This window comes from Moschus berezovskii, chromosome 2, assembly GCF_049115385.1.
Source record: "Moschus berezovskii isolate FMDL1 chromosome 2, NW_MosBer_1.0, whole genome shotgun sequence".
NCBI lineage: Eukaryota > Metazoa > Chordata > Mammalia > Artiodactyla > Moschidae > Moschus > Moschus berezovskii.
Genome location: NC_142461.1, coordinates 14,327,068 through 14,347,155, shown reverse-complemented (window position 1 = coordinate 14,347,155; position 20,088 = coordinate 14,327,068). Strand labels below are relative to the sequence as shown.

General features: G+C 55.9%; 1 protein-coding gene across 4 annotated transcripts in view; it reads left to right on the top strand.

Moving 5' to 3' along the window:
- Positions 1 to 20,088, top strand: part of COL16A1 (collagen type XVI alpha 1 chain) — a 51,749-nt gene that overhangs the window by 9,203 nt on the left and 22,458 nt on the right. For 3 of the 4 annotated variants that reach the window (XM_055397857.2, XM_055397855.2, XM_055397856.2), the window contains exons 12-45: positions 570 to 596; positions 1,883 to 1,945; positions 2,217 to 2,258; positions 2,385 to 2,429; positions 2,526 to 2,561; positions 2,924 to 2,986; positions 3,555 to 3,599; positions 3,686 to 3,781; positions 3,953 to 3,991; positions 4,576 to 4,620; positions 4,748 to 4,783; positions 5,331 to 5,441; positions 5,845 to 5,880; positions 6,112 to 6,147; positions 6,223 to 6,333; positions 6,694 to 6,738; positions 8,552 to 8,587; positions 8,709 to 8,753; positions 9,004 to 9,135; positions 9,918 to 9,953; positions 10,162 to 10,269; positions 10,576 to 10,698; positions 10,805 to 10,858; positions 11,051 to 11,092; positions 11,686 to 11,721; positions 11,808 to 11,861; positions 12,044 to 12,112; positions 14,151 to 14,204; positions 14,296 to 14,322; positions 15,067 to 15,126; positions 15,305 to 15,352; positions 15,483 to 15,536; positions 18,930 to 18,983; positions 19,196 to 19,228. In XM_055397857.2, coding sequence (XP_055253832.1) covers positions 570 to 596; positions 1,883 to 1,945; positions 2,217 to 2,258; positions 2,385 to 2,429; positions 2,526 to 2,561; positions 2,924 to 2,986; positions 3,555 to 3,599; positions 3,686 to 3,781; positions 3,953 to 3,991; positions 4,576 to 4,620; positions 4,748 to 4,783; positions 5,331 to 5,441; positions 5,845 to 5,880; positions 6,112 to 6,147; positions 6,223 to 6,333; positions 6,694 to 6,738; positions 8,552 to 8,587; positions 8,709 to 8,753; positions 9,004 to 9,135; positions 9,918 to 9,953; positions 10,162 to 10,269; positions 10,576 to 10,698; positions 10,805 to 10,858; positions 11,051 to 11,092; positions 11,686 to 11,721; positions 11,808 to 11,861; positions 12,044 to 12,112; positions 14,151 to 14,204; positions 14,296 to 14,322; positions 15,067 to 15,126; positions 15,305 to 15,352; positions 15,483 to 15,536; positions 18,930 to 18,983; positions 19,196 to 19,228 — 1,941 coding nt within the window. The remainder of the gene's footprint in view (positions 1 to 569; positions 597 to 1,882; positions 1,946 to 2,216; positions 2,259 to 2,384; positions 2,430 to 2,525; positions 2,562 to 2,923; positions 2,987 to 3,554; positions 3,600 to 3,685; positions 3,782 to 3,952; positions 3,992 to 4,575; positions 4,621 to 4,747; positions 4,784 to 5,330; positions 5,442 to 5,844; positions 5,881 to 6,111; positions 6,148 to 6,222; positions 6,334 to 6,693; positions 6,739 to 8,551; positions 8,588 to 8,708; positions 8,754 to 9,003; positions 9,136 to 9,917; positions 9,954 to 10,161; positions 10,270 to 10,575; positions 10,699 to 10,804; positions 10,859 to 11,050; positions 11,093 to 11,685; positions 11,722 to 11,807; positions 11,862 to 12,043; positions 12,113 to 14,150; positions 14,205 to 14,295; positions 14,323 to 15,066; positions 15,127 to 15,304; positions 15,353 to 15,482; positions 15,537 to 18,929; positions 18,984 to 19,195; positions 19,229 to 20,088) is intronic. The other variant, XM_055397858.2, reaches the window with a different exon arrangement.

Below are 20,088 nucleotides of genomic sequence, written 5' to 3'. Positions count from 1 at the left end.
TCCCTCTGGGGGGCCAGAAGAACAAGGGAAAGGGGCTCACTGTGAGCCCAGCTGGTACCCAACTGTGCCTCTTCCGTGGGCAGTATGAGTCACCACTTTCCCACAGCCTGACATTCTGAGTTGACATTCTGCATTGATCCACAAAGGACACAACCCTCTCTCCCCTCAGCTCTAAGCCCCTGGCCTTCGGGGATGTCAGGAAGTACCCCTCTGCTGCCTGCCCCTTTTTCCATCCTGTCCCCCACCAAATCCAGTAACGCTGATCATCCCCAGATATGCAGGGGTTACCATGGCAACTGAGCAGCCATGTTATCCTAGCAACTAGGGGGTGGAGCTAGCCAAAGCCAGGCAGGTTAGAGAAGATGGGTCAAACCCCCTCTGTAAATCTGACAGTTTTGGAATATAAAATCAGCATGCTGGTTGGCCTGGGAGGCAGAGCAGGGGCTGGGATACAGTATGTTGGCTCGGCCACTCCTGTGTGACCCTGACTAAACTGCTTGCCCTCTCTGGGCCCCTGGTTTCCCCTTGCTCTCTAAGATAATTATGTCCTCTCTCCTCTGTCCTTTCAGGTCACAATTGGTCCCTCTGGTCCCCAGGTGAGTCCCAGATGGAGAATAGGACACCCCTGCCCTCTTCAGTGGTGCTAGCCCATCTCATGGCTTGTGTGTTTATATCAGGGCTACCCAAACCTGCCTGGGCTTCCCAGGTGGCGCTAGTGGTAAAGAGTCCAGCTGCCAATGCAGGAGATGCATGTTGGGAAGATGCCCTGGGGAGGCATGGCAATCCACTCCAGTGTTCTTGCCTGGAGAATCCCATGGCCCCGGTGGGCTACCACCCTACAGGCTACAGCTCCCCACCTCTAGGCCTCACAGAGTTGGACGTGACTGAAGTGACTTAGTGTGCACGCATGCACCCAAGTCTGCATAAGGTGGGGCTGATTAGATGTATGTTTGCGTGTGTGTGTGTTTGTTAGGGAGTAGGGGGTCGTGTGAATGTAAAGATGTAAAGAACTGCTCATATCTGAGGGTCTATTGTGCGTCAGGCCCTGGGTTGCCCATTAGCAGTATGACCTTCTTAAACCACCTCAGGCATAGGTACTGTCATTTAATTTCAGAGCCAGCTATGCCCACATGTGTGACTGGTGTGATTGTGTGTGTGTGTGTGACTGTGCATTTCTGGACACGTGTTTGCGTGTGCAGGGGGTGAACCCATATACCTGTGGGCCTGACAAGACCATAGAACTGTGGGTGATGGGCTAGGCAGCGTGTGCGAATGTGAGATTGCACTCTTGGGTGTGCCCGTGAATAAATCATGTTATTCTTGGGGCCACCTCTGTGTGCGTGCTAGGTGGCACCGAGCAGTTTACCTGCAGGGTTACATTTCTTCCGTATTACAGCCCCTTAGCCCCTTGAGGTAGGTGCTGACATGAATCCCATTTTCTTGATGAAGAAACTGAGGTTCAAACAAGTCGCATGACTTACCCTGAGTCATGTACTTATAAGGTGTGGAGGTAGGATTTGAACTTGGGCAGCCTGACACTCACCGTTATGGGTGTCTGCCATTCCACATGTGTGTGTCCAAGCACGTGTGTCCCTAAGCCCCTGGGTGTGAGCTAGCATGCTTGGAAAGGGGTGTGGGGAAGAGATGCTTTCTGCGTGAGACTATAGATTTACCAAATATAGCCTTTTGGGGTGGGAGGGACAGGGGGATGAATGCGTATGGGATCCATATGCTGTGTGCGTGGTGCTGGGGGTTGGGTTGGCTGTACTCATTTACACACCCATGTGTGGTGGATGCATGGAAAAGATCAGACTGAGGAGAGCTTCTTCAAGGCTCTCATGTGCTTCTCTGGTCCCAGCCCCTGTCTTGGTCTCATCCACAGGGAGGGAAAGGTGAGCGGGGCCTGCCTGGTCCATCAGGACCCAAGGGAGAGAAGGGAGCCCGGGTAAGTGCTCCATCCGTGCCCACAGTAGGATCTTCCCAGTGTGCCCTGGGGTTGGTCTGGAATGGGAGCCATCATCATCCCATCATCTTAGCTGGAAATCTGCAGCCTGGTCTAAATAGAGGAGGAGGGCCAGGGTCTTTCAAGGGATTAGTGTGTAGAAACCTCTATTTTCTAGGGGCACCTGGGACGATGGGATTCCTGGGCCCTTCCTTCTCAAAATAGGTCTAGGGTGGCTCCCCTAGGAGGCTGATTCCTTGCTTCCTACTTCTAGGGCAATGACTGTGTTAGAATCTCCCCGGATGCCCCGCTTCAGGTAAGACCTGGAGGAGAGGTCTGCTTTAGGGCCAATATGTGGGTGACTCCTGGGGAAGGGGGCTGTGCCCTCCAAGCCCTGGGGGGTGACCCTGGGCCCCTCTCAACACCTTATCTCCCTGCTCAGTGTGCAGAAGGCCCGAAAGGAGAGAAGGGGGAGTCGGGAGCCTTGGTGAGTATGCGACCAGGGCTAGGGCAGGGCAGCGGGGTCAAGGCCAGCCTCCCCGTCCTTCCCTCACCTCTCTTGTGTGTCCCCTTCTCATCTCAGGGACCTTCAGGACTCCCTGGCTCCACAGGCCAGAAGGTAATGGGCCTGGATTCTGAGGGGCTGGGTACCAGGGAGACCTGTGAACCCTACAGACAGGAGGAGGGAGGTGTCCAAAGTCATCTCAGAGGATGACGTCATTGGGCCCAGAGTGGGTGGCACCCCCCAACCCTCCCAGTCATCCTGCCTCGTCCACAGTCCCAGCAAAACCAGGAGGGAAAGCCACAGACTCCCTGAGTGAGTGGCCTGGCTAGATGGGCAGTTCTTTCTGTTGTCCACCCTCCTGTGAAGCCATTTAATCTCTGGGGAGGCTGAGACTGGCTCTAGGGAGCAGATGAAGCTGCTCCGGTTCTTCCAGCCCGTTCTCTCAGCCCCCATCACTCTGCCTCTTCCTCCTTCAGGGCCAGAAAGGCGAGAAGGGAGACGGAGGTGTGAAGGGCTCGCCGGGAAAGCCAGGCCGAGATGTACGGTGCTGGGACCCTTCCCCCCACAACCCCCACGTCCTCAGCACGTGGTCTTGAAGTGCTGAACTGTAACCTTTGGAATCAACCCACTGCCCTTGTTCAGACAGAATGGAGACCCAGGGAGGGGAGGGCTGTGCCCCAGGAAGGGGCAGAAAAGGGCCTGATTGACTCCCAGCTTCCCAGGTGGCGCTAGGGGTAAAGAACCCGCCTGTCAATACAAGAGATGTGGGTTTGATCCCTGGGTGGGGAAGATACCCTGGAGGAGGGCATGGCAACCCACTGCAGTATTCTTACCTGGAGAATCTCATGGACAGAGGAACCTGGTGGGTTGCAGTCCATGGGGTCACAAAGAGTCAGACACACCTGAAGTGACTTAGCGCAACATGACTCCCAGTCCAGGAGCCCTTGACCTCTAAGTCCTGAGTTGACATCTGATGGCCTTGGGGTACTGGGTGGAGTCTGGCTTTGGGACAGGGCAGTGAGGGTGGGCATTTCCATGTCCCAGTGGGGCTGCTGTCCTGGGAGGTGCCAGGCCTCAGCCATTCTCACAACCTCCCCCCGCCCACAGGGCCGGCCAGGAGAGATCTGTGTCATAGGGCCCAAAGGGCAGAAGGTGAGCTGTGGCTAGCTGATGGGGAGGAGCAGGTGAGGGGGAACAGAGGTGGTGGGTCTCTCACACCTACCTTATGTCTATGCTAGGGAGACCCTGGCTTTGTTGGGCCTGAGGGGCTGGCAGGAGAGCCCGGGCCCCCAGGCCTCCCTGGACCCCCTGGGATAGGACTTCCGGGGACCCCGGTGAGTACCCCTTGCCCCTCCTGCCGTTTTCCCCTCAGAGACCCTTCTCCCTCCTGGCCGGGGGGGGGGAGGTGGGGCTGAGTCCCAGGGGGCCGGGCTGGGGGAAAGAGCCAGAATGGACCCCACTGTAATGGGAGGCTCCTGGCTGACCCACCCTGTTTCTGCCCTCAGGGGGACCCAGGTGGCCCTCCAGGCCCCAAGGGAGACAAGGTAAGCACGGACAAGAGTGGGGGCCCATGTGGGAACCCCCTGCTTGGAGAGGAGAGAGGAAAATGGGGCCAGGGTGGCCGGGGCAGCGGGAGGGAGGCGGCAGGCGTGTCGGGGAAGGGGCTAGGGGCTGGGCCCCTCAGTGGGCGGTGTCCCCATGCCATTGCTTGCTGACATGAAGGCCTTGGCCTGGGTTCACAGGCCTAAGTCTGGTCAGTGACCACAGTGGTCCGACTGGAGGGCCCAAGCTCATGGGAGGGCCTTGTGCCTCAAAGAGCAGGAGCCCTGGAAATGTCTGTCTGCTGTGGTTCCTCTGGGCTCACTCAGGTCACCTCCCAACCTGCTGCCCTGGGGCAGGGACACACAGAGGCCTTGTGATCCCCCTTCCTGTGCAAGCAGAAGGACTCGGGTTAGACACGGAGAAGGACAGGCAACAGGAAGGGAGTGTTCGTTGACAAAACTGACCGAGAGGAGACAAGAGATTTGGCAAGATTGTCCTGCCATCCAGAGGGGCCTGGAGGGCGAAGGACTGGATGGGCTGAGGCCACGGCCAGCACCCTTCCCCTTAACCCTTCTTCTGACTGCAGGGCAGCTCCGGGGTGCCTGGAAAGGAAGGTCCTGGCGGGAAACCTGTGAGTGACCCAGTGGGAGCTCGGCTGCCCACCATGCCCAGACCTCCTCTACCAAGGCCTCCAGAGGGAGGGGGTTCTGTCCTCGGGCCCTCTCTGCCACGGCTAACACCTGCTACTTCTCCAACAGGGAAAACCAGGGGTGCCCGGGCTGAAGGGAGAGAAGGTGAGTCCCAGGCCTGGTTGCAACGGGGTGGGGTGGGAGGGCAAACCTATCTCTGAAGGTGACGGTGAGCATCAAGGGTGCTGGACCTGAGACCTTCCTTGGGGGACCCTCACCCCTTCCAATGGCATGCCTTTGACTACTAAATAAAGGGCCTGGCTTTGGAGTTACATGCTGCTGCTGCTGCTGCTAAGTCACTTCAGTCGTGTCCGACTCTGTGTGACCCCACAGACGGAAGCCCACCAGGCTCCCCCATCCCTGGGATTCTCAGGCAGGTTCAAATCCCACCTCCGCTACATACATGCATATGATTAGTCACTTAGCTTCTCTTTTTAGCCCAAGTTTCCACACCCCTAAATGGGACACAATGATTTCTTATGGCTTGTTGTGAGGAGGTAGTTTTTGATGTCCAGGAACTGTACTCTGAGTGAATGAGTCAGGTGAACAGAAAGCACCCTCTACTCCTGCTGCCCACTTGCCTGGCTCACCCCTTGTCTTCCCCAGGGTTTCAGCCCCGCCCTGTCTGCTCATGGTCTTTCCCTTCTGCTAGGGTGACCCCTGTGAAGTGTGCCCAACACTGCCTGAAGGGTTCCAGAACTTTGTGGGGCTCCCTGGAAAGCCAGGACCCAAGGGAGAACCAGGTGATCCTGCACCAGCCAGGGTGAGTGCCTAGGGTGGCCTGCGGGACTCCATCAAAAAACCTGGGGGCATAATCATGGAGAGGAGTTGGGCAGAGGGGCTGGAAATTTCTCATGGCCATAGAGACCTCGTGAGCAGAGAGTCTAGGATCTTAGTTCCATGGGGGTGGGGACTGAACCATAGAGTTTAGGGCTGGCCTAGAAGGCTGCCCCAGGTCTCCATAGCAACCAAAGAGGGTTCTTTAAGCCAAGGCTTAAGATGCCTTTTGGGCATGCTGGGGTGGAGCCAGCTCTTATAGTGAGTGAGGCTGTGCCCTCCTCCTGGGATTGGATGCTGGTTGAGGGTGGAAGAAAGGAGTGGGCAGGGGTGGTTAGGGTCCTGGCTTGGACTGTGTCTTCCACTCCCTCACAGATGCTTTTTTTCAGGAGGGTCTGGGAGCTGTCGGACAAAAAGGTGATCGGGTATGTATAGGCACTTTCCAGTGGGGTAGGTTAGCCTGGCCTTCTTTCCTCTCTGTCTGTCACGTGGGTTGATGAGCCCCAACTCTGGGATGCTGACCTTGAACGCCCTGGGACTCCTGGCTGTTTGAAGGGTTTGTGGTATGTGACATTGCTGTCCTCATAGATGGCTGGGAAATTTGGGGTGCCCCAACATACCCAGTCTCTCAGCCCATAAACCTTTTCTCCCTGCAGGGAGACCCTGGCATCCAAGGCCTCAAAGGAGAGAAGGTGAGGGACCCCCTCCTCTGGCTGCCCCCCTCTGACCACTGCGAGCCTTTCTGATCCCTTCTCTTCCTTCCCCAGGGGGAGTCCTGCTCGTCCTGCAGCTTTGCCATAGCGGCCCAGCATCTCAGGCCTTCTGCAGGTGCCAAAGGAGATGCGGGCCTTCCTGGCCTCGGTTTGCCAGGCCTTCCGGTAAGTTGCTGCTTCCCCCAGCCGGGCCAGGGCAGCCCATCTTTGCCACACTGGTAGCCTCCCTGGCTCCTTAGGCCAAGTGTCTCAAGCAAGGCAGAGGCCAGGAGAGAGGCCCTGAGGTAGGCATCCCAGGCCTATAGCCCAGTGTCTTCCTTCACCCCTGCATCTCCCCAGGACTCCCTCTTAGAACCTCTGAGTGCCAATCTGTGCAACAGCTGTAGTCCAACCACCATGGGGTTGTGGGATTTGTAGTTCTGAGCTGGCCTTTCTCTTTCTGGGTGGACACTGGGACTCATGGAATCTTAGAGGGATGGGAGTAGGGGGCACACAGTGACTGTGACTTGATTTTTTTTTTTTCAGGGGAAAGCTGGGGCCCCAGGGCCAACAGGGCTGAAAGGAGAGAAGGTGAGATCTGGTTAGATGTCAGGAAAACTGGGATATTCTTGCCAAGGAGGAAGGCGAGGGAGCCCCTGGGTGGGGCCTAGGGACAACATAGACAAGAGAGCAAACTGTAAATCCAGAGAAATAAATTCATCAACGTCTTGCAGACTGGAGTCAAAGAATTTATTTCTGAGAGCCCACATGTTCTCCAAGAGAGTTCCTTTAGTATTGTATTTTTAATTTATTAATGATCCAAAACAATTCAGTACCTTCATAAAATAATAATAACAGCCCTTCTTTACCACTTACTTTGTGCCAAGTAGCATTCCAAAGGCTTATAGATGCATTGACTTGTTTCGTCCTCCCAAAACCTCATGGGGTAGGTACTTCATTCTTCCCATTTTGTGGATGAGGAAACAGAGGTCCAAAAAGACCAAGTAAATTGCCCAAAGTCACGTGGGTGTTCGGGTGCAGACCTGGGATTTGAGCACAGGGAACCTGGCTCCAGGGTCTATAGTCTTGCTGCTCGGCTGGGTCACTCAATTTCAGTGCCCTGTGAATGCATGTGTTTGTGGTTGTGTTAGAGACAAATGATAAAGCAGCTACTCCAGTGAGGGGTTCGCTGGGTGTACGAGGGTTCAAGTGTGAGAAACCCTGGAATATATGTTCAGACTCCTCTCTACCAGGCAGATTTCTCAGATGGAGCTTTGCACCCTCACTTGTTTCCTCTTCCAGTCCTCCTGATCTCCATAAGTGGCATATTCCCAGTTCTTCAAGCCTCCTCAAACCCCAAACCCGTCTCCACCTCATCTCCTCCATCTGACAGGTCTCTCCTGATCCTCTCTCTCCCGCTTCTTGGCTCACCTCCACGGTTGCACATCGTCTTGGTCCCACAGTCTCCTGCTTGGATGGAGGTGGCAGCCCTTTAGCTCACCTGTCTGCAGCCACTGCAGCTCTTCAACCTTTTCACCCAGTAGCTATTGTGGCTTTGTTAAAACAAACATACACTCAAGTTACACTGTTTCCCTGCTGAAGATCCTTCTGGAACTGCACATTGTCTCAAAGGCCGGTTGTGCCTAACGAGACCCTGGACGCCCAGCCCTGCCCACCTCTGCAGGTTCATCTGGTTCTTCTCTCCCTGTTTCCTGTGCTGTAGATGTGCCGCCCTCCTTCCTTTCCGGAATATGTCAAGAACGTTCCCACCTCTTAGATTTTGTCCTCGTGGCTCCCACTGTCTGGAAGGCTTTTCCTCTCTTCTCCCCCTGCTCTTTCATTGACCGGGCCTTAGTCTCCTCTTTCTGACAGTAATTGTCGGAATATAATAATAAACAGTTCTCTGACCATCTTGTCTAAAACGGCCTGCCCTGCCCACTTTCTCTCCCCACCCTGTTTACTTCCTTCAGAGCACTCCTGGCCATCAAGTTACAATTATTTAAAAGCTCTTGGTGTCTCCCACAAGGGTGTCAGCTCCACAGACGTGTTTGTCTGTGCTGTTCTCTGCTACTGACCGGCACCTTGCCCAGTGCACAGCGCGTCCAGGCGTCCAGCGAGTGACTGTTGGATGAACGAATTCCTGATCTTTGTGTGCTGGGCCAGGGCTGAGGGTGGGTCTGGGATTCTGCAGCCTGCACCTGAGGACAGAAACAGGCTGGCCACAGTCTCCCCTGAGGACCTTGGAGGCCATCCCTTTGCTCGCTGGGTCTGTTTCCTAGCCAGGAAATGGGAGTGGGGGTGGTTAGGGGTCCCCAGGGGCTACTCTTGTGGCTTGGGGTTTTGGAATGACCTAACACTTGTGTGCCTCCCCAGCTTGACCCTGTGTTCTCTGCTTTGCTTTCAGGGTAATTTCGGGGAGGTAGGGCCAGCCGGCAGTCCGGTAAGTGAGCTTTGGATGACAACAGCTCGAGGGGGCAGGACAAGGTGGGAGGCGGACAGACCATAGGCCCCAGCAGGGCCCGGGCAGATGCCGGGCGTCACACAGGCTTCTCATCACACAGGGGCTGCCAGGGCCTGCGGGACCCACAGGCATCAAAGGGGAGAAGGTGAGCATCCCAAACACACTCCTCCTGCTCTTCTTCAAACCCTCCCAGGCTGCCCACTGCCTGAGAGTAACATCGGAACCCTTACCAGGATGTGCAGAACTCCTGAGGCTTGGCTCCGCCTCCTTTTATAACCTGGTTTTCCACAATGCCCCTGCCCAGTCTGGGTGCTAGGTCAGGCCCAGCTACATTCCCAGCCCCAGATTCCAAGCCTGGGCTGGGGTCCCCTCAACCCTGTGTCCTTGCTTGGCAGGGGGAGCCCTGTGAGCCATGCAGAGCCCTGACCGAGCATCAGGATGAGGACAGCCATGTGGTGGCCTTGCCGGGGCCCCGCGGAGAGAAGGGGGAGCCCGGGCCTCCAGGTTTCGGTCTGCCAGGAAAACAGGCAAGTTCTGGGGCTCGTGGAGGTGGGATACAGGCAGGGCTGCCTGGGTCTCTAGGCTCCTGGTGCATTGGGGTGGGGGCGTAGGTGGGAGTGTGGAGGGGCTAGTGCCTCTGTCCCCAGAGGGAGCTCGCCTGACGGACCTCTGCCCTTCGTCCTGGGACACAGCATGGCCAAGTGTGCAGAAAGACCACCAACCTGAGACCTGACAGACCTGGGTTCAAAGCCCACCTCTGCCTTTTACAAGCCCTTTGACTTGAGCCAGTTACTTCCCTTCTCTGCGTCTGTTTCCTACAAATAGTGTTGCTGTAAAGTCTAGGAACGACGTGTGTGAAGCACCTGGTGGCACACCACAGGCATTCAAGAATGATAATTACCAAAAAATAAGGATGATAATTCCCACTGGGGCGATTATTATTGTTACTGCTTTATACTCATAGCAGTGGATGCGACCATAGTGTGTATCCTGGGCCATTCGCAGCTTCATGTATATCAACTTGTCTAATCTCACAAGGACTCTGTGGGATAGAAGGCCGTGCTCTTTTTATCATCCCCATTTGATAGATAAAGAAACTGAGGCACAGAGAGGTTAAGCAGCTTGCCAGGGTCACCCAGGCAGGAAGTCTGACTCAAGGCTCTTTTCTTAATCTACACAAATTCACTGGAAGGAGAGCAGAGGTTTTGGTTTGTCTGGTGTGTTGTCTTTTCCTCCCATCTAACACACTCCCAGACACGTAAGGGTGTCTAGTATGAGGGAACGGATGCTGGAAATGCTTTCTCCTCAGGGCAAGGCCGGAGAACGTGGACTGAAGGGGCAAAAGGTGAGAGAAAACTCGGTGGGCACGGGTGGGCACTGCCTTCTCTCAGATGCCATCCCCACCTCCTATTCCTGAATTGTGCTGTGCCCACTCTCCACTCCCTGCCCAGCCCCCAACCCCCGTGAAGGGCTCTGAGTTCCTGTAGGTCCCTAGAGGCCACCATGCCCCAAGCTGGGTCATCCCTGCCTTCCTTGAACCTTACTCCTTACAGGGTGATGCTGGGAATCCTGGAGACCCTGGAACACCAGGCACCACGGGGCGGCCAGGACTGTCGGGAGAGCCAGGGGTTCGGGGCCCTGTGGGGCCAAAAGGAGAAAAGGTCAGTCAGGCAGGGGGCAGATTGTCCCACGAGCACAAGAAGATCAGGCTGAGAGCTGATGAGGGGAAGGACTTTGGGGTCAGGCCGTGACCCTCATGAGATGCTGGCGTCACCTGGTGGAGGCCCCTCGGCTCTTCTCCAAGGCAGGGGAGGAGACCCAGGAGTGTCAGGGGCCAATATTGATATCCTGGGCTGAGGAGGGGTCGGAGGGGTGGAGCTCTCCAAAGGGCACAAGGACCCCTGTTTCCAATGCCTGCTCCCAGCTTGGCTGCCGGGCCTGGCTCACGGGTGCCCATCTCTGACCAGGGTGACGGCTGCACCGCCTGCCCCGGCCTGCAGGGGGCGCTGACAGACAGAGCAGGGCTGCCTGGGAAGCCAGGCCCGAAAGGAGATCCTGGGCCAGAAGGCGTGGGCCGGCCTGGTAAACCGGTGAGTTCTGGCTACCTGCCTTCTCGTCCTTCCCTCCCTGGGCCTTCTTTCTCTCCCTCCTGCCCCCTTGCCTCGGTGGGAGCCCTGGCTCACCTGTGTCTTTTAGGGCCAGCCTGGTCTACCAGGAGTTCAAGGACCCCCAGGACTGAAGGGCATACAGGTATGTGTGAGTGTGGGGGGCCTGGGCTGCAGCTCTGTGGGGGTGGGGAGATACTGGGGGCAAGTGGGCCTGGAGGGGGGAAGGGAGATCGGGGCGCCGAGCAGGGGGAGGCGGAGGAGGAGGAGGGGCTGGGGCGGGGGTGAAAGATGAAGACGGAATCTCAAGCTCAAACTTGTTCTTCTGCCTATTTAGGGAGAGCCCGGCCCTCCAGGAGTGGGAGTCCAGGGGCCCCAGGTGAGCCTCCAGCCTTCCCTTTGCCTACTTGCTTCCCAGCACTTACTCTCAGTTCAGTTCAGTTGCTCAGTCGGGTCCGACTCTTTGCGACCCCATGGACTGCAGCACACCAGGCTTCCCTGTCCATCACCAACTCCCGGAGCTTACTCAGACTCATGTCCCATTGAGTTGGTGATGCCACCCAACCATCTCATCCTCTCTTGTCCCCTTCTCCTCCTGCCTTCAATCTTTCCCAGCAGTGGGGTCTTTTCAAATGAGTCAGTTCTTCGCATCAGGTGGCCTAAGTATTAAAGTTTCAGCTTCAGTATCAGTCCTTCCAATGAACACTTACTTAGCCAACTGCTTACTCCCATCTGCCCCTCCAAACCTCAGCCCCCTTCCCGCCCCCAGAGGCTCCAGGGCACAACCCTGGCCTGCTGTCGCTTCTCTCTGGGACTTTGGTTTGGACCCCCTGCCCCTCTTTGACCCTCCGAGTCTCCTTGTGGAGCCCTCATGAGTTTGGCCTGGCAGATACCCCACCCCAGACCAGGTCTGCCAGTGGGGCAGGGTGGCTTGGGCAGCTATGACCCAGGCTGCCTTTTTCTGACTTGCAGGGGGAGCCTGGAGCCCAGGGTTTGCCTGGCATTCAGGTACGTCTGCCTCGGGCCTTGGAGGAGCCTGACTGGGGAAGTGGCCACCCGAGGATAGAGATAACTAAGTGTGCTTCCATCTGCAGGGGCTTCCAGGCCCTCGGGGACCACCTGGCCCTGCTGGAGAGAAGGGTGCCAAGGTGAGCCTCTGCCTCCTTGGGCTCTAGACTAGTGACGCTTCAGAATGTCCTGGCCATGGGCACAGGGGACATGGGAACTGAGGGAGACTCATCAGACGGCTACCCAAGGCCTGGTCTCACCTGCTGGATTGTCGCGAGCTTCAAACTCGGGCCCTGCAACCTTGGTACCGTCTCTTCCACAGGGATCTCCAGGAGTGAAAGGAGCCACTGGGCCTGTGGGACCACCTGGCACCAGTGTCTCTGGGCCTCCGGTAAGGGCCCCTTCTGTACTCCACACTGGGGATGTTGCTGGGACTAAGGGCATTGGTGCCAGGAAGAGGGCATGGGGCTGACCTTGCCCGTCCCGGCAGCATGGGGGATGGGAGGCAAGAGGCCTCAGCTCAGCCCAGAGTGGGAGTAGGAAGACCACACTGTTTGGGGGGAATCCCTGAAGAATGACAGTATTGATCACCACCAGTTTTTGAGCAGTGACCGTGCTGAGGCCCGTGCTAAAACAAACAGAGTTTAACTTAATCCTCACAACAGCCCTGTAAGGGAATAGCTATGGTTATTCCCATTTCACAGATGAGGAAAATGAAGGCCTGTGAGTGCGGAGACAGAGTCAGGACTTGAACCCAGTTCTGTCTGACTCAAAGCCCATATGTTCAGCCCCGCCACCCCACTTCAAAACTTCAAGTCATTCGGGATGATCTAAAACAGTGCTGCCCAATAGAACTCTCTGCCCTGCCTGATGTAGCCACCAGCCCCATGTGGCTCTTGAGCACTCAAAATATAGCTAGCGTGACTGAAGAACGAAATTTTACATTTAATTTAGTTTTAATTATTTTAAATGTAAGTAGCCACATGTGGCTATTGGCTACCGTGCTGGCCAGCACAGCTCTGTCTAGACCAGCAAGACTTTCAGTCTCATTACCCTCGAGGACCTCCCTTGATTACTGTCCCACCGATGATTCCCATATTCTGAAAGATGTATCTATTGAACAAATTGCACAGATTAGGTAATAATAAGCGCATTTCCTCGTTTTTATTCATCAAAGACCTATATAATAGCTAGCTTCAGCTCCACATGAACCCACTAGAATTTTCAAGATGATATATAATTCTAGCTTGAATCAAAGAAATGCTGCCTTGCAGCCAGCCGGTGCGGTGCCAGGTCGTGGGCAAATGTATAATTTTTCTTAGGCTTTTGGTAATGTTGAAAATAGCTCAGTGAACCATATCTTTTCTATCTTTATCAATCCCTAGAGAAAGTCCAGACCCAGTTTGGCAATCACTGATGGATTCCTCATGAGGGGGCTACGGCCTTGCCCAAGTCCCCACTGTCAGCCTGGGTCATCATGGTCCCCGCCTGAGCCAAGGAGCACACCCCCTCCCCTGCCCCCAGTAAAGGCAGATGTGAAGGTGAAGGAGGCCCAGGTCCTCAGGGAGCTCTGAGTCCCATGTGGGAAGGTGGCCTGTCCGGCAGGAGAGCAGCTGTCAGCATGTGCCCTGGCTGGTCTCTCCAGAGCTTCCCTCAAGCTGAATCCCATCCGTGAGGCTCCACAGTCCCTAGCTGCGTGACCTGCAGCACCCGAAAGCCTCTCGGAGCCTTTAATTCCCTTTAATAAGAGCTGAAGTTCCTATCTCCTTCTTAAGTCAACTGAGAGACCTTCTCTGATGGAGAGACTGAGTCTCAAGCACTGAGGAGAGAGAGGATAGAGCAGGGGCCTTGGGACAGAGCGCGGGCCGGGGTGCAGTCGTCCTCTTGGGCTTATTAGAAAATCTCGTCAAGCCTTAGTTTCCCCCGCTGTGGGCTTCCCTGTGGCTCAGCTGGTAAAGAATCCGCCTGCAATGCGGGAGCCCTGGGTTTGATCCCTGAGTTGGGAAGATCCCCTGGAGAAGGGAAAGGCTCCCCACTCCAGTGTTCTGGCCTGGAGGATTCCGTGGACTGTATAGTCCGTGGGGTTGCAAAGAGTCAGACATGACTGAGCGACTTTCACTTCCTCCCCTGTGAAGTGGAACGATACCATCCTGGAGGGCTGGGAGCAGGGGGGTTCCGTCCACCGCCCTCTGACAGGCACTTGGCCCGGAGTCTGACCCCCGAAAGCACTCGAGCAATGCCAGTCTCCCTCCTTCCCCCTCTCCTCGCCTGGTGGGCCTCAGTCTCCTCCTCTGGACTTGGGCACTGAGATGTGGGTTCCAGGGAGCCCGGTGTGGCTTCCGTTTGTCCTGTTACCATCCCCTCCAAGCAGGCCAGCTGGCTGGCTGCTGTCCAGCCCCGCCTGCTGACCCTGGGCTCTCTCCCTGCAGGGCCCTGATGGGCAGCAAGGACAGAATGGACTTCCAGGAGCCAGAGGGATGCCGGTGAGTGCTGCGTGTCAGGGCAGCAGGAAGCCACCACTGGCCTTGATTCTGCACGCCTATCTCCTCACCCACCTGTGTTTCTTCCCTGCAGGGTGAGAAGGGATCACAGGGAGAGAAGGTAAGTCCCATATGACCAGTACCTCCGGGGAAATTAGCAGCCCCCAGAACCCTGCCACTCGGGGGATCCTCTGCACTTGGTCGTGACCCTGGACTGGAGGATGAGTGCTGAGGAGCCATCCTGGTCTTCTTGCCACCTACCAGCTCCTTGGTTCCAGGTTGCAGGGGGCCCCAAACACTTCCCACCTCACCTGGTTGCCAGCCCAGGGCTCAACCAGGTTCCTAGGAGACCCAGAGAGCTCCAAGTCTCCCTACAGTGGGCACTGCATTTTCAGATGAGTGCTGAGTCACAGGACAGGGGAAGGAGCTGAGTTCAGAAGAACTAGTGAGAGGACAGGGACGTGAGGGGCCAGGAGAGAAGGGCGTGGAAGGCGGGCCGGGCCAAGGGGAACAAGGCTGAAAACCTGTGCCGTTGCAGATGGTGATGAAGCTGATAAGGCAGGAATAGGAAGAGCTGTTGTTTGCTGAGTGCTTGGCCTGTGGCAGGAACTCTGTATACGTTCATCCAGTCCATCCTCATGACAGTCTATGCTATTGGGCATTATTATCCCCATTGTACAGATGAGAAGACCGAGGTTCAGAGACGTTGAACAGATTACTCAAGGGCATAGTCATAAGAGGCAGATCCTGGATTTAAACCCTGCCCTCTCCATCTCTAGAGCCCACCCTACCTCCCAGCTGTCAGTTTCCAGAGGGTACTCCATCCTTGCCCCTCTGCCACTGACAAAGGCTCTTCTCTTTTCAGGGCGAGCCGGGGGAGTGCTCCTGCCCTTCCCGAGGGGACCCCATCTTCTCTGGCATGCCGGTAAGTGGTGCCAAGAGCCTTCCCCCCGAACCTGGGGGAGAGGCCTGGCTTTCTGCCTCGTGCCCATGATGCACGGGCCCCCATGCCCTGGCCAGCTGCCTCCCCACGCAGCCCTGCGCTTGGTGTGGACGTTGCCTATAACCTCTGCCCTTCTTTTGCGACCCCCACTCCCACCCAGGGTGCTCCGGGACTTTGGATGGGCAGCTCCTGGCAGCCGGGCCCGCAGGTGTGTCGCTTGTCTCCTCTGTGTCTCCTTCCATCCGCCAGCACCCCGAGGCTTGCCCGTCCTAACACCGCTGCCCCCAGTGATGGGGCGGAACTTTCTTCCGGGTCTGATGATTTCTTCTCTCCCTCAGGGTCCTCCGGGTGTTCCTGGACCACCAGGCCCTCCTGGAATGCCTGGGCTGCAGGTAAAGAGGGAGAGCGAAGGGAGGGCAGGGCGGCAGGGCGCATGCTCTGTGCTTGACCCCAAGTGTGCCGCTCCCCGGCTCCAACACCCGTACATATCATTTCTCACTCCTTGTCTCCTGCTTCCCAGAGTGGTTCCCAGGGCCCACTGGTCCCTGAGGGCAGGCTGTGTGTACTCCCAGCTCCTTTCTGAGGCATGTCCTGTTGAGTGTAGCTCAGGCATCCCACTGACACCCGTGCCAAGCTCGGGCCTTGGTCAGTTGGCAGGAACCCAGAATCTAGGTCAGTTAACAATCCTTGACACTGGTACAGAGCTCACCATTTTGGAGCAGCATTGAACATTCATTCATGCAATAAATATTTTTGCACATCTACCACTTTCCAAGCACTGTTTTAGGTGCCAGCAATACAGCAGTGGACAGAAAGAGATCTCTGCTCTCTGGGAGCTTGCATTGTAGTAGGAGAGACAGATGATAAGCCAGAGAAAGAAATAAAATTTAGTAAGTCAGAAAGTGATACATCCTGATGAGAGACCTAAAACAGGGAGTGAAGGTAGGAAATGGGAGGAGCCCAGGGCAGATATTTGAGAAAAGTGTTGAAAAGAAGGGAACGTTTGAATCAAGACCTAAAGGAAAAAAAGAGAAAAAGGAAAAATAAAAAGACTCAAAGGAAATGAGGAGTGAGCCTGCAAAAGAGAATATTCCTGACAGACAAAGCAGCAGGTGCAAAGGCCCGGGGGTGGGGACGTGCCTGCCGTGTTTGGGGAGCAGGAAGGAGGCCACGCAGTGGGGGAGAGGAGCAGGCGGCATCGTGAGATCCACGTGGCATCGTGATTAGAGTGTGGGTCCAGAACCAGGCAGCCTGACTTTGAATCCCGGGTCTGCTATGTGTCAGCTTCGTGATGCTGGGCGTGTCACTTAGCCTCTCCGTGTCTCAGTCCCTTCGTCTGTCAAGGGGAAATAATTACCGAACCTACCTCATGGGGCTTTTGTGAGTATCGTTAAACAAGTTAAAACCTGCTAAATGTATAGCACCTTGCCTGATACATAGTAAACACGCAGCAGACATTAGCCATCTTTATGACAACCACTGTTAGGATTTTCCATCCGTTCTCTCGCATTCATCTGGGCCTTCCATCAACTCCAATAGGAGGGCAGTGTGTCACAGCTGGACACACTGAGGCTCTGGGAGGTGAAGTCATTGTCTGAAGTCATTGGCTAGGAATTGGCAGTGCTGGACTGGGTCTTTCCCAAGCAGGGCACTTTTGTCTGACCTCCACTGCCCTGCAGGGCGGCTCCCCCAGGCTTGCATGCCAGGCCACACTTCTCAGAGGCCTTAGGAGGCACAGACAGTGGCTTCTGCATGTCTGGCTCCCAGCTCTTGAAAGAGTGAGTCTGATCTGAAAAAGCAAAGGATAATTGCGTGGAAGGTTTTTACAAACTACTCCCTCTGCCCTGACGATTTATGATATACCTGCCTCCACCCTGGCCTGAGAATTGACTCTGGGGACCCCCTTTGCTGATGGGAGCCTCTGTCAGGATTCCAGTTCTCTGTCTCTTTGAAAGCTCAGAATTAGAGCCAACTGTGGGTCCCCCACAGGCCAGCCTCACCTTTACCAAGTGTCCAGGCTTCCTGCCGCATGGCCAGGAAACAGGAATCAGTCTGCAGGGGGTTTGCGGTTTGCCAGGAGAAGCGTGAGAGTCATTTCAAAGTGACCCATTAACAAGCTCACGCTGATGTCATGTGAACCTGGCCAAGACATGCTGGGGGAACGAGGCAGAAAGAATGACTGCCACCAAGTCTGGTCCCAGGCACCAGAGTCCCCGTCTGGCACCAGTGCTGGAGACCAAGCCGAGGCTGCTGCCAGCGGGCACCTGCCCCATGCTAGGCTGAGTGCAGGTCCCGGTGCCTGGTGGTCTGCAGTCCTTCCAAGGAAGAGAGATCCCAGCAGTAATTCTCTTCAGGTACAGGAACAGACTCAGAGATACACAGCATCCCGGCTCCACTAATGACATCCATTCCTACAGACATTAAGAAATGTGCGGTTCTATAGCTAGAAGACGGTGCGTAGGTAGCTCTTCAGTCTACAGTAGAACCAAGTGGGAGGTGTGGTGCTGGAAGGGCAGGACAAGAAACTCAGTCTCAGGCTTGAACGGACACACGGGCAATGAAGAAGGGAGCAGGGGTGAATGATACTTTAGGGGCATAATTAGAATGAACACGGTCAAGGTGGTTTCCCTGTGTCGGGTGCTATTCTAAACACTTTACCTTCTTAATTCACTGAGGGCTTGGAATGAGCAGGGCTGGGTGACGGCACGTGGGGTGCAGGAGGGGCCTGGGGAGACTGACTCTAGGTCTGACTCAGGCCTGGTGGAGCCTGGCCTGAAATCAGGTGGGCTGCCAGGGAGGGTGACAGGTTCTATTGCTGGGCGCTACGACTTGAAGGGAGACCGGCTGTCAGAGTAGACGAAGGAAACCCCGTGGCGGGGCGGGGGAGCAGTGGTGCATTCATGCTGCACATAGTTGATGCATGCCTCCGCCAGGGCACTGGGGATTTAAAACCTAACACACGCCCAGCCTCCATGGAGTATTTAATATGCAAATGTGCATTGTGTGTCTGTAAGGGGAACAGAGTCTGGGTCGCAAACAGTTAACGTGAGCATCGCAGGTGCCAGGCTCTGTACGAAGCTCCTTATAGCCGTGATCTCCTTTACGCCTCCCTGTAAACTATCCCTGTTTTACAGAAAAGGAATCGGAGGCAGAGATTTTTTTTCCCCTCCCAAGCAACCTGCCAAAAATTGTGCAGGTGGTCAGTTAGGATCTGCGCCTGGATGGGCCTGACTTCCAGCCTCCACCCTGCGTGTGCATGAGCGTTCTGGGAGATGCCTTTTGAGGAGTGATGCTGAAATAGTCGTTAAGAGGGGGGTTGAAGTCAATGGTCCTCAGTCTGCGTCTCGCCTCTGTGCCTGGCTTGTGCTGTGACCTTTGGCAAGATACTTGCCCCTCTGAGTTCTTCATCTTGTCTTTAAGCTGGAGATAACACCCAGCACATTGAAACAATTGTGGTGACTAAATGAGAAAATATAGGAAAAGTACTTAGCACAAAAAGAAACCATAGTTATTTATTACACAGAAGACCCTCTGCCCCTCACATGTAGGGGAAGAACTATTTTGGACTGGTTTTATTGGGGTCGGGGTCCCGCTCTGGGCCTACCTCAGCTACCCCTACAAACCGTCTGGAGACTTTCGAGCTAAGAATAGACATCAGCTTTGTGCCAGCCCAGGCTCTCAGCTCTGCAGGATGAAGGGAAGGGGCAGTGACGGTGAGAATGAATCAGAGGGACCTGCAGGCCAGAGAGAGGTGTCCACTCACCCGTGTCTCTTCTTGGCTGCAGGGGGTGCCCGGGCACAACGGTTTGCCGGGACAGCCCGGGCTGACTGCAGAACTGGTAGGTACTGGCCAGATCTCATCGCCCACTGCCTCCCCTACTCTTCTCGGGGCTGAGTTTGCCACGCCAGCACCCTTAGCCTCAGTGGGGGTCCCTCTTCCCTCCCTCTTCCGAGGCTGGGAGAAGCCTAGATGCCACGTGGCTTCCCAAGGCTTCACCTGGTGCCCTAAGTCCCCATACCCCTTCTGAGCCCTCATGTCTGTCTCTTGCAGGGATCCTTGCCCATTGAACAGCACCTCCTGAAGGTAAGAGCGTCAGAGGAAGGGCATGGGAACTGGCAGGGCTTCCCCTAAGGGGATCATCATAGTCAGCGCTCAGCTGCATGGCGCTGCTCATAGAGAGCTGCAGATGGAGCTGTTTGTGGGGACCAGGCATGCCACACATCTGTATAAGGGGGCCTAACACAGTGCCGGCTCAGAACAGACCCCCCCAGTCAGTGTTTGCTGAATGAGTGTTTGAAGGAAGCCTGCAAAGGCACCCACGTGGCCATGGGTGCTCCTGCCAATTGCACCTGTGAGACCTGCCCACAGCTGCCGCCGGTGAGGTCACACACTGGGGCAGAGCGGGGAGGGGGAAAGTGCACTCTTCTGGCTGCCAGGCAGGGGCCTGCGAGGGTTATGTGCTATGGTTAAGACTGGGTGAGGGCCTGGAAGAAGCCTCCGCTGTCCCCTGATCAATTCAGAAAGAATCCAGCAAGGAGGGGGTTTGCAAGGCAATTCTAGTGGTGCAAGAACCAGGAGCTGGGGCCTGGTGGGAGAGTTGGCCTGGACCAGGGCTGTCAGCAGCATTAAGTCCACACCCCAGGGCCGTGGTCTGGTCTGACCTCCCATGCTGGGCACCACGGGTGACATAGCCTTTCATTACTCAATCACCTCTAAAGACCAGATCAGGACTCTTCTTCCTCCAGCTCAGCATCCCTAGGGGTCCCTCCCAGGCCCTGGCCTCCAGAGCCCCCCCGTCCTGGTCACCCCCTTCTAGCACTGGCTGGTAAGTGCTCTGGACCTCCCATGAATCAAGCGGTCCTGCTCAGAGCAGAGCATGGGGTGCCCCACCCTGCTGTGGACAGCAGTCATTGCCAGAAGCAGCTTGAATTTGGGCTAACCTC